The 12748-nt window shown below is 38.4% G+C and overlaps 1 protein-coding gene across 1 annotated transcript; it reads right to left on the bottom strand.

Annotated features, from left to right (window-relative positions):
• On the bottom strand, positions 12209-12538 carry LOC107636188. Its single transcript, XM_016339712.1, has one exon. The coding sequence runs from the start codon at positions 12536-12538 to the stop codon at positions 12209-12211; it is 330 nt and encodes a 109-aa protein (XP_016195198.1).

Below are 12748 nucleotides of genomic sequence, written 5' to 3'. Positions count from 1 at the left end.
CTAAAATCTCATTAGAGATGGTAGACAATTCAAGAAACAGGCTTATGGACAAGTAGAGGACGTGTTAGTAAAGGTTGAAGGCCTTTACATCCCTGCTGATTTCATAGTCCTGGATACTGGAAAGGAAGAGGATGAATCTATCATCCTAGGAAGACCTTTCCTAGCCACAGTAAGAGTTGTGATTGATGTGGATAGAGGAGAATTGATCCTTCAAATAAATGAGGTCAACCTTGTGTTTACAACTCAAGGATCTCTCTCTGCATCCATGGAGAGGAAGCATAAAAAGCTTCTCTCAAAACAGAGTCAACCAGAGCCCCCACAGTCAAACTCTAAGTTTGGTGTTGGAGAGTCTCAACAATGCTCTGAACATCTGTGAGGCTCCATCAGAGCCCACTGTCAAGCTATTGACATTAAAGAAGCGCTTGTTGGGAGGCAACCCAATTTTTATTTATCTAACTATATTTTTCTTAGTTATATGTCTTTATAGGTTCATGATCATGTGGAGTCACAAAATAAATATAAAAATTGAAAATGGAATCAAAAACAGCAGAAGAAAAATCACACCCTGGAGGAAGCACCTGCCTGGTTCTGGCGCTGAACGCCCAAAATGGGCATCATCTGGGCGCTGAATGCCAGAATTGTTCTATGTTATGTGCTTATCTATGTTTGTGTCTTCATTACATGATCATTAGTAGTTAGTAACTTTGTCTTAAAGTTATGAATGTCCTATGAATCCATCACCTCTCTTAAATGAAAAATGTTTTAATTCAAAAGAACAAGAAGTACATGGGTTTCGAATTTATCCTTGAACTTAGTTTAATTATATTGATGTGGTGACAATGCTTCTTATTTTCTGAATGAATGCTTGAACAGTGCATATGTCTTTTGAAGTTGTTGTTTAAGAATGTTAAATATGTCGGCTCTTGAAAGAATGATGACTAGGAGACATGTTATTTGATAATCTGAAAAATCATAAAAATGATTCTTGAAGCAAGAAAAAGCAGCAAAGAACAAAGCTTGTAGAAAAAAAAGAGAAAAAAAATATATAGGCGAAAAAAAATAGAAAGAAAAAGCAAGCAGAAAAAGCCAAAAGCTCTTAAAACCAAGAGGCAATAGCAAAAAGCCAATAACCCTTAAAACCAGAAGGCAAGGGCAAATAAAAAGGATCCCAAGGCTTTGAGCATCAGTGGATAGGAAGGCCTATGCTTCTGATGAGCGGATAATTTATACTCTTTTTGGCACTGTTTTTAGTATGTTTTTAGTAGAATCTGGTTACTTTTAGGGATGTTTTCATTAGTTTTTATGCTAAATTCACATTTCTGGACTTTACTATGAGTTTGTGTGTTTTTCTATGATTTCAAGTATTTTCTGGCTGAAATTGAGGAACTTGAGCAAAAATCAGATTCAGAGGTTGAAGAAGGACTGCTGATGCTGTTGGATTCTGACCTCCCTGCACTCAAAATATATTTTCTGGAGCTACAGAACTCGAAATGGCGTGCTTCCAATTGCATTGGAAAGTAGACATCCAGGGCTTTCCAACAATATATAATAGTCCATACTTTGCCCAAGTTTAGATGACTCAAACCGGCGTTCAACGCCAGCTCTCTGCCCAATTCTGGCATCCAGCGCCAGAAACAAGTTGCAAAGTGGAGTTCAACGCCCAAAATGGCACAAAAGGTGGCGTTCAACTCCAAAAAGGACCTCTACACGTGCAACACTCAAGCTCAGCCCAAGCACACACCAAGTGGGCCCGGAAGTAGATTTATGCATCAATTACTTACTTCTGTAAACCCTAGTAGCTAGTTTATTATAAATAGGACCTTTTACTATTATATTAGACATCCTGGATTGTATTTTAATCCTGTGATCACATTTTGGGGGCTAGCCTCTCGGCCATGCCTGGACCTTTCACTTATGTATTTTCAACGGTAGAATTTCTACACTCTATAGATTAAGGTGTGGAGCTCTGCTGTTCCTCAAAGATTAATGCAAAGTACTACTGTTTTCTATTCAATTCATCTTATTTCGCTTCCAAGATATTCATTCGCACCTCAATCTGAATGTGATGAATGTGACAATCATCATCATTCCCTATGAACGCGTGCCTGACAATCACTTCCGTTCTACATTAGATTGAATGAGTATCTCTTAGATCTCTTAATCGGAATCTTCGTGGTGTAAGCTAGAATGATGGCGGCATTCAAGAGAATCCGGAAAGTCTAAATCTTGTCTATGGTATTTCGAGTAGGATTCAATGATTGAATGACTGTGACGAGCTTCAAACTCGCGATTGCTGGGCGTAGTGACAGACGCAAAAGGATAGTAAATCCTATTCCAGCATGATCGAGAACCAACAGATGAATAGCCGTGCCGTGACAAGGTGCGTTGACCATTTTCACTGAGAGGATAGGATGTAACCATTGACAAGGGTGATGCCTCCAGACGATTAGCCGTGCCGTGATAGCGCATTTGGATCATTTTCCCGAGAGAAGACCGAAAGTAGCCGTTGACAATGGTGATGCATTACATAAAGCCAGCCATGGAAAGGAGTAAGACTGATTGGATGAAGACAGTAGGAAAGCAGAGGTTCAGAGGAACGAAAGCATCTCTATGCGCTTATCTGAAATTCTCACCAATGATTTACATAATTATTTCTATCCCTATTTTATTAATTATTTTCAAAAACCCCATTACTATTTTATATCCGCCTGACTGAGATTTACAAGGTGACCATAGCTTGCTTGATACCAACAATCTCCGTGGGATTCGACCCTTACTCACGTAAGGTATTACTTGGACGACCCAGTGCACTTGTTGGTTAGTTGTGCGAAGTTGTGAACCATGGTATTGGCATCATGTTTTTGGCGCCATTACCAGGGAAAGAAAGAGCAATGAATTTTACATAATCAAGGTGTAATCACAATTTCTGCGCACCAATCGTCAACCTCGATTAGTTGTGATTATGACTTCTTGTTTTGGATTGTAGTATTTTGTTTTTATGTTTTTAGCCGTGTTACCGTGTGACTGTGGATTTGTGGCTTTGACTGAACTTCGTTTTTATGCCGTTTAGGCCGTTCGGGCCTTTTTGTATGTTCCATTTTTTAAGCCGTTTTGTTTTTTGATTTTTATTTGTTCCCTTTGTTTGGGATGGGCGGACCGTCGTGAGGTCGATTTCTCGTGGATATCCGTGTCTCGGGCCCGGGGGGTGATCGGTCCCCCAGTTGTGGCCGTGTTTTTATTCCGTATTTAGGAAATAAAAAAGGAAAAGATATAAAAATAGCTTGATGGAATTTTATTGATGTTTGGGTCTCGTTAAAACCCTTTGTTTATGGCGGAAAAGAGTACCCGGGATTGACACTTGTGCGAAATTAAAATTGTGGTAAAGAGGGAAAACAAATGTAGTAAAGAGGGGAAACAAATAAAAAGGGAAAACAAGGTAAGGGATGACCTAGGGGGTCAGTCTAAGTGTAGTATCGTCGTAAGTTGGCGGCGTTCCACGTCCTCGGGATTTCGTCGCCGTTAAGTCGTTCAAGCTTGTATGCTCCCTTTCCGATTGCAGCCTTGATTCTGTACGGGCCTTCCCAATTAGGGGTGAGTTTTCCTTCCCCTGGGGTTGGGGTACTGATGAGTGGACTATTGACGGTTTATAATTTCACAAATGAATTCTCATTGCAATATAGTTTCTAAACCAACAATAGTTCTTTCATACAAAAATTTGGTTGTCACTAGTACAAACCCCTAAATTTATAAACCGAAGTATTGAACCTCAGGTTGTTCTCCCTAGGAATTGCAATAAAGTGTCTTGTTATTGGTTGTGAGGTATCTTTGGGGGTTTTTGGGGTAAGAGACAAGAAATGTAAAATGCAATGAAAATAAACTAACAACTATGAAAAGCTCTTGGCAAGGTTATGAGAATTGGAAGTCCTATCCTCATTATCCTCCTCAATTGTGATGAGAATTATCCATTGCTACCACTTAGTTAACCTCTAACCATGAAGGAAAGTCAAGTGGATGAATCAACTTGATTCCACAAGTCCTAGCCAACTCCCAAGGGAAAGACTAGCGTTAGTGGTATCCAAATCAATTAGCAACTTCTAATTGTCAATCAACAAAGGAATTAGATAATTCAAGAGTCACTAATTACTCTACCAAAGCCAAGAGGCACAAAATCTATACTAAAATCCAACCAAACATTTCATCAAACACTTGGAAGGCATAAAGGAAAAGCATAGTAAATTGATAACAAGAGTAGAGTCTAACAACAATTATTGCAAGGAATTAATAACAACAATCAAAAGAGATACAATTATTATGAATTACCTCAAATGGAATTGGAAGAAAGTAGAAGAAACAAGAGTAGATCTACAACAAAGTATAAGAACAACATAAAGGAAATTACAACAAAAGAATAGAAGGATGATGATTGCAACAACAAGAATTGAGAAGCAAAAGTAGAAGAAAGCATGAATGAAAACCTAGATCTAAGAACTAATCCTAATTCTAATCTTAGAGAGAAGTAAGAGCTTCTCTCTCTAGAAACTAACTCTAACTACTTCTAAAATTTAAACTATGACTAATGATCAAAAGTATGTAAAGTATATCAATTCCCCCCTTGGCTTAAATAACATCAGAAATGAGTTGGATTGGACCCATAAGGCTTTAGATTTCGCTGGCCACGTATTGCTTTAAGTGGATCATATGGCAGCAACGACGTGTGCGCATACATTGCACGTACGCGTCACCATACGTGTAGTAACTATGGCAAATCTTATATCGTTTCGAAGTCCCGGATGTTAGCTTTCCAACGCAACTGAAAGCACATCATTTGGATCTCTGTAGCTCAAGTTATGGTCGATTGAGTGCGAAGAGGTCGGCTTGACAGCTTTTGTGATTCCTTCATTTCTTCATGAGTTCTCCATTTCTACATGCTTTTCCTTCATTCCCTTGATCCAATCTTTGCCTCCTAAATTTGAAATCACTTAACAAACATATCAAGGCATCTAATGGAATCAAGGTGAATTAAATTTAGCTATTTTAAGACCTACAAAGCATGTTTTCACTCTTAAGCACAATTAACGGAGAAGTTACAAAACCATGCTCTTTCATTGGATAAATGGGAGAAAGGTTGACAAAACCCTCTAAATCCAACACAAGATAAACCCTAAATATGGGGTTTATCAACTTCCCCACACTTAAACCAAGCATGTCCTCATGCTTAAACCAAGAGAAAGCAAAGGGTATCAACATTTATTCAATGTGAACTAATATAAATGCAACCTAAACTATATGAATGCAACTAAATGCCAAATGATTCTACCTACTTGGTTAATAATAGATCAATCCTCCAAGAGCATGTATAAATGGGTAGGGCTAAGGTTATATGACGACTCATGAATCCTACCAATTCAAATATCAAAATGAAGTTCAAGTAGACTTGCAAGAGGAAAGCTTATGAAAGCCGGGAATCACGGAATTGAGCATCGAACCCTCACCGGAAGTGTTTGTACTCTATTCGCTCAAGTGTATAGGGTTGATTTACTCAATTCTGTCCTAATCATGCTTTTCAAGATTTGTTTTTCATCTAACAATCAACATTTATTTCATGCATGCATACAACTATCATGAGGACTTTTCATAGGTTGTAATGGGGCTAGGGTCAAGGTAAGGATGCATATTTGGTCAAGTGAGCTTGGAATTTGAATCTTTGATCAACTTAAACTTTCCACCTAACTTATAACAACCTATACAATTAAGTTCTAGCCTAACTACCCATTTTTCACTTTTTTTTTTCACATACTCATGCGTCTTTTCTTGATCATAACACATATGCATTGATTTTTATTGAGCTTCACTTTGCTTTGGGGCATTTTGTCCCTTTTTTATTACTTTTCTTTTCTTTTTCTTTTCCTTCTATATTTTTTTCTTTTTATTTTTCTTTTATTTTTCTCATTTTTCTTTCTTTCCTTTTTGCTTTGCATTAAAATATATACAAAAGCATCAATGCATATGATTTTACATTTATTACACATGAGCATGTACCCAATTTCCGATATTTACAACAAAAATACAAAACTACCCTTTTATTCACCCAATGTCCCAAGATTCCCACACTTGAATGATACACACACTCTAGCCTAGGCTAATCAAAGATCCAAATAAGGATATTTATTGTTTTCCGTTTTAAGGCTTGTAATGTACTAAATTAAGAACAAGTGGGTTAATCGTAGGCTCAATTTTGGCTAACAATGAAAGATAAAAGGTAAGGCTATTTGGGTAAGTGAGCTAAATGAACAATGGCCTCAATCATATAAATGCATGAATACACAAAATAATGGACATAAAGAATTAAACAAATCAAAGATTACAATCATAGAAAGAGAATAATGCACACAAGAATGAAAATAAGTGGTTATATGATGTAACCACACCATTAGGCTCAAATCTCACTTGCTTGTGTGTTCTTAGCTCAAAAAACATGTTCCAAAATAAATTCTTTCAAGCAAGTTCAACAAAATGTTTACAAATTGGTAGGTTGCCCTAAAAACAATTTCTTGAAAAAGAAATCATCACCATAACTAAGTAGTCCTAATAAGAAAGAAGTGTTAAAAATATGTACAAATTCTAACTAACATGCAACCTATCATGCAATGCAACAACTATCTAATGAAGAAAATAAAAAATTGGTGTTGAAAAGGAAATTGTTACCCATGGAGATCGGTCAAACGACCTCCCCACACTTGAAGATTGCACCGTCCTCGGTGCATGCAAAGAAGAGCAAGGTGGATGGGTTGCTACAATTGATGAGCTTCTTCGAAAGGTTGTGTGGATGACTTGTTCGTTGCCCCATTTCGAAGCTTTTTCTTTTCCTCCTTTCTTGGTGGCCAACCCAAAGGGAGAGAAAAAAGAAAGAAAATTAAGCCTATAACAAAGATATCAAAGCAAAGAGAACATAGGCAGGGACTAATGCCAAATAAGGGTATGGTTCTCTACGACATGGTAGCTACAACATGTGAGTGAGAAAACAATGTAAGCTAATGGAATATCAACTAATACTTGATGCAAGAGTAAAGTCAAAGCATAAAGAGCATATTGAGCATCAAGATCAAATAAGAATTGACACAAACAGGATTAGTGATAAGCATGAAAGCATTAGGTCCCATCCAAACTCAATGATAATGAGGTACAAAAACAAAGAATGATGAGTTAGGAAAGACTAAGGCACTAATCTTGTGTGTAGAACAAATATGACCATTAATGTTAAACAAGTCACGAAGCACCAAAATAATACAAGAAATTCTCAACAATTGAGTAAGAAAGTTCAACACCATTATTAAAATGAGAAACTCGAAAAAAATGAAGTAAAAACAAGCTATAAAAACAAAATGAAAATGTAAAGAATAGAAGTATACGAATGCGAAAAACAAAAGAAAATGGAAGAGGAAAAAAAACTCTTTTTTTTACCGGCGCGGACGCGCACAGTGCGCTCACGCGTCGATGTGCATGTTGGCCAAAGGGCGCGTACGCGCCAGGTGCGCGCACGCGTACAGGTGGTTGTGCTAGTGGCACAATGTTGGCCCAAGGTTCGCGTAACTCTCGGGTCCATGGCCTGGAAATTGTGTTTGTGAATCGACGCGCATGCGGCATGTGCACGACTGCGCGCATTGCAAAAATGTGCGTATTGACGCATATGCGCGCAGTGCACGCACGCGTACGCTCGGTTGTGCCATTGGCCCAGAGTTGGCGCGAGATTGGCCCAACTCTCTAAAAAATGTATGGGCTGGATCCGCGCATGGGCGCGCACGCGCACAGCGTGCGTATGCATCCTTGACTCTTTTTTTTTTTTTCAGAAATACTATAAACAGCTAAAAATCTCCCTAACACTACCTACAACTCGAGATCAACTAAAATGCAAATTTAACAAAAAAATTCAAGTGCAAACAAACATAACTTGCACTTTAAGCAACTAACAACCAAGATATCAAGACAAAACTACATGAAGAGGAAAAACTACCTACAATGGCAACTCAAATCACTTATTAAGTATATATACAAGAGAGTGGAAAGAGTTTACCATGGTGGGGTGTCTCCTACCTAGCACTTTTATTTATTGTCCTTAAGTTGGACTTATGGGGAGCTCCTCATCAAGGTAGCTTATGCTTAAATTTATCTTGGAACATCCACCAATGCTTGACTCTCCAATAAGCTCCAATCCTCAAAAGTAATGCCTCAAAACCTTGATGGAGTTTTTCACAAACCATGAGCTCCCAAGTTTGATTTGCCTTGTATGATCCGGGATCCCACACTTTGTTTTGGCACCCATCTTCAAATTGATCATCATGATTCCAATTGGGTGGCAAGCAAGATGAATTCTCAATGAAGTTACCAAACAACTTCCTAGACCCATGCAATTTGGTTCTCCACCAATCATTACTATACAACTTTGAGCATGCAACTATCATGAACTTAGAGTGATGTTTCCAACCACTACACAACTCTTTTCTACTTTTAACTCCACAAAGAGCTCTAAGTTGACCATTATTTTCAATTAAACCATATTCAAGTGAGAAAGTAAAGCTTAGGGATAAGAATTTTACCCACTTGAATGTTGTGTTGGATGGTGACTTGGGGAGGGAGACCTCCCCACACTTAGACAACGCGAGGTCTACTTTTTTAGGCTCTTCTTTAGTTGTTTCTACCTCTTCGCAAGCTTCTTCGATTTCAACCTTTTCCCCTTGGTAGCTCTCTTCTGATTCACTCTCTTCTTCACTGCTCACCAAGGATATGAAAGGTTGTGCACATTCTTCTATAATTTTAACTTCATGTCCAATGGAAAAGGATTCAATTGTAGATAAAAATTCATCCATGATTGAATCCATCTCTTGATAAACCTCTTCCAAGTCTTCAACTATGATATGCCTTGGAGGTTGCGCACCCTCCTCAACATCAATACACCAATTCAACTTTTTCCTCTTGGTAGCTCTCTTCCGATTCACTCTCTTCTTCATTGCTCACCAAGGATATGGGAGGTTGTGCACATTCTTCTATAATTTCAACTTCATATCCAATGGGAAAGGATTCAATTGTAGATAGAAATTCATCCATAATTGAATCCATCTCTTGATAAACCTCTTCCAAGTCTCCAACTATGATATGCCTTGGAGGTTGCGCACCCTCCTCAACATCAATATCAAGCTTCTTGGAGGAATGCTCCATGATGCTACATTCCCATGGACTTTCAACATCTCCTAAATCTTCAACCACTTCTTCTCTTTTTTCAATAACCATAGGCTCCTCTAATTGCTTTAATATAAAATAACCTCCCTCATTTCCCACCAGAGTTTCCAATCTCTCCTTCATGATATGCTCTTCAATTGATTCTTCACATGTGGCTATGGAAGCACCTTGAGTAGTCAAGCATTGGTAGGCTAAGGTATGCACTACCTTGGTCAAATTAGTCACAAACTCTAGGGTGTTCCTTTGCATATCGGCTTGGCCTTGAAGTAGCAAGGTAAGAGAATCATCTATTGGGGCTTGGGGTGGATAAGAGGGTTCATTATTTTGGAGAGAGGGTTCATAGTAGGAAGGTGATTCTTCTTGGTAAGGGTATGGAGATGGTGTGTATTGAGGTGGTTCTTCAGAGTAGTCATGATAAGGTTGTGGTGGTTCCAAAGGTTGTTGCTCATAATGGTCATAAGAATATGGTAGGGGTGATTGGTTATGTGATGGATATGGATCATAGGAAGGTGTTTGGTAATGAGAGGCTTGTGAGAATGGTTGAGGTTCATGTTGAGGATAAGAGCCATATGCATATGATGGTGGTAGTTGATTTTCACATAAAGTTCCACCATAGCCATTAAATTAACATGCATTAGGATGGTAATTATACCTATAAGTATCTGGAGGTTGTTGCCAATAGGAGTGATCAATTTCTTGAGGCTCTTCCCATCTTGGAGTATTCCATCCTTGGTACATGTTGTCATAAAAGTCCACATTTCCTACAACATAGTGAGAACCAAACTCATAACTAAAGTGAGAATTCATGATAGCAAGAGAAAATAAAAACAAAATCAAATAAGAAGAAAGGAAATTAAATCCTAAAACTAGCAAGAACTAACAAAGAGGCAAAAGGCAAACATATTCACAATATTCACATATATACAATAACCAATAACACAACACCATTGCAACTCCCCGGCAACGGCACCATTTTTGATGAGTGGACTATTGACGGTTTAGAATTTCACAAATGAATTCTCGTTGCAATATAGTTTCTAAACCAACAATAGTCCTTTCATACAAAAATTTGGTTGTCACTAGTACAAACCCCTAAATAAAAACCGAAGTATTGAACCTCGGGTCGTTCTCCCTAGGAATTGCAATAAAGTGTCTTGTTATTGGTTGTGAAGTATCTTTGGGGGTTTTTGGGGAAGAGACAAGAAATGTAAAATGCAATGAAAATAAACTAACAACTATGAAAAGCTCTTGGCAAGGTTATGAGAATTGAAAATCCTATCCTCATTATCCTCCTCAATTGTGATGAGAATTGTCCATTGCTACTACTTAGTTAATCTCTAACCATGAAGGAAAGTCAAGTGGATGAATCAACTTGATTCCACAAGTCCTAGCCAACTCCCAAGGGAAAGACTAGCGTTAGTGGTATCCAAATCAATTAGCAACTTCTAATTGTCAATCAACAAAGAAATTAGATAATTCAAGAGTCACTAATTACTCTACCAAAGCCAAGAGGCACAAAATCTATACTAAAATCCAACCAAGCATTTCATCAAACACTTGGAAGGCATAAAGGAAAAGCATAGTAAATTGATAACAAGAGTAGAGTCTAACAACAATTATTGCAAGGAATTAATAACAACAATCAAAAGAGATACAATTATTATGAATTACCTCAAATGGAATTGGAAGAAAGTAGAAGAGACAAGAGTAGATCTACAACAAAGTATAAGAACAACATAAAAGAAATTACAACAAAAGAATAGAAGGATGATCATTGCAACAACAAGAATTGAGAAGCAAAAGTAGAAGAAAGCATGAATGAAAACCTAGATCTAAGAACTAATCCTAATTCTAATCCTAGAGAGAAGTGAGAGCTTCTCTCTCTAGAAACTAACTCTAACTACTTCTAAAACTTAAACTATGACTAATGATCAAAAGTATGTAAAGTATATCAATTCCCCTTCAATCCTTGGCTTAAATAGCATCAGAAATGAGTTGAATTGGGCCCACAAGGCTTTAGAATTTGCTGGCCACGTATTGCTTTAAGTGGATCATATGGCAACAACAATGCGTGCGCGTACAGTGCGTGTACGCGTCACCATACGTGTAGCAACTATGGTAAATCTTATATCGTTTCGAAACCCCGGATGTTAGCTTTCCAACGCAACTGAAAACCGCATCATTTGGACCTATGTAGCTCAAGTTATGGTCGATTGAGTGCGAAGAGGTCGGCTTGACAGCTTTTGTGATTCCTTTATTTCTTCATGAGTTCTCTATTTCTACATGCTTTTTCTTCATTCCCTTGATCCAATCTTTGCCTCCTAAATCTGAAATCACTTAACAAACATATCAAGGCATCTAATGGAATCAAGGTGAATTAAATTTAGCTATTTTAAGACCTACAAAGCATGTTTTCACTCTTAAGCACAATTAACGGAGAAGTTACAAAACCATGCTCTTTTATTGGATAAATGGGAGAAAGGTTGACAAAACCCTCTAAATCCAACACAAGATAAACCCTAAATATGGTGTTTATCAACCTCCCCACACTTAAACCAAGCATGTCCTCATGCTTAAACCAAGAGAAAGCAAAGGGTATCAACATTTATTCAATGTGAACTAATCTAAATGCAACCTAAACTATATGAATGCAACTAAATACCAAATGATTTTACCTACTTGGTTAATAATAAATCAATCCTCCAAGAGCATGTATAACGGGTAGGGCTAAGGTTATATGACGACTCATGAATCCTACCAATTTAAATATCAAAATGAAGTTCAAGTAGACTTGCAAGAGGAAAGCTTATGAAAGCCGGGAATCACGGAATTGAGCATCGAACCCTCACCGGAAGTGTTTGCACTCTATCTCCCAGGATCCGAATGGCCGTTCTGCCGATATGATGCTGAGGTGGTGCGGAACGGCCTGGTCGATATTGGCGTGCCTTTGGCATTTGTTGCAGTTTTTTACCAGCTACATGGAGTCCCAGATAACCGTGGGCCAGAAGTATCCGGCCCGGATGACTTTTTGGGCCAGGGTTTTACCCTCGATGTGGTGGCCGCAACAGCCTTCATGGACTTCGCAGAGTATGTACTTCGTGTTCCCGGGTTCGACGCATTTGAGCAAGGGTTGCGAGAATCCGCGTTTGTATAGTTGTCCTGCGATGACTGTGTAATTGGCGGCTTCCCTTTTTGTCCGTTTTTCCTCCTTGGGGTCTTCTGGCAGTGTTCCGTTGAGGAGATATTGTAGGATAGGGTATGTCCATGATCCCAGGCTAGAGAGTGTCAGATAGGCGTTAGTCATGGTCGATATAGATGGTGTTCTAATGACTTTCTGAATTAGCGACTTGTTGCCGTGTCCTGGTTTAGTGCTGGCTAGTTTAGAGAGGAGGTCTGCCCTGGCATTTCGTTCCCTAGGGACGTGCTGTACGGTTACGTGATTGAATCATTCTTTTAGTTCGTTTACCTTGACAAGGTATTGTTGGAATATGGGATCTCGTGTTTGGTAGTCTCC

The sequence above is a fragment of the Arachis ipaensis genome, chromosome B04 (assembly GCF_000816755.2).
Source record: "Arachis ipaensis cultivar K30076 chromosome B04, Araip1.1, whole genome shotgun sequence".
In the NCBI taxonomy this organism is placed as follows: Eukaryota; Viridiplantae; Streptophyta; class Magnoliopsida; order Fabales; family Fabaceae; genus Arachis; species Arachis ipaensis.
The sequence above is the reverse complement of the archived record's forward strand: the minus strand, read 5'-3'. Positions and strand labels throughout refer to the sequence as shown.

Bases quoted from the DNA above. Each gene is read 5' to 3' on its own strand.
- LOC107636188 (XM_016339712.1), bottom strand. From the start codon at position 12,538: ATGACTAACGCCTATCTGACACTCTCTAGCCTGGGATCATGGACATAC.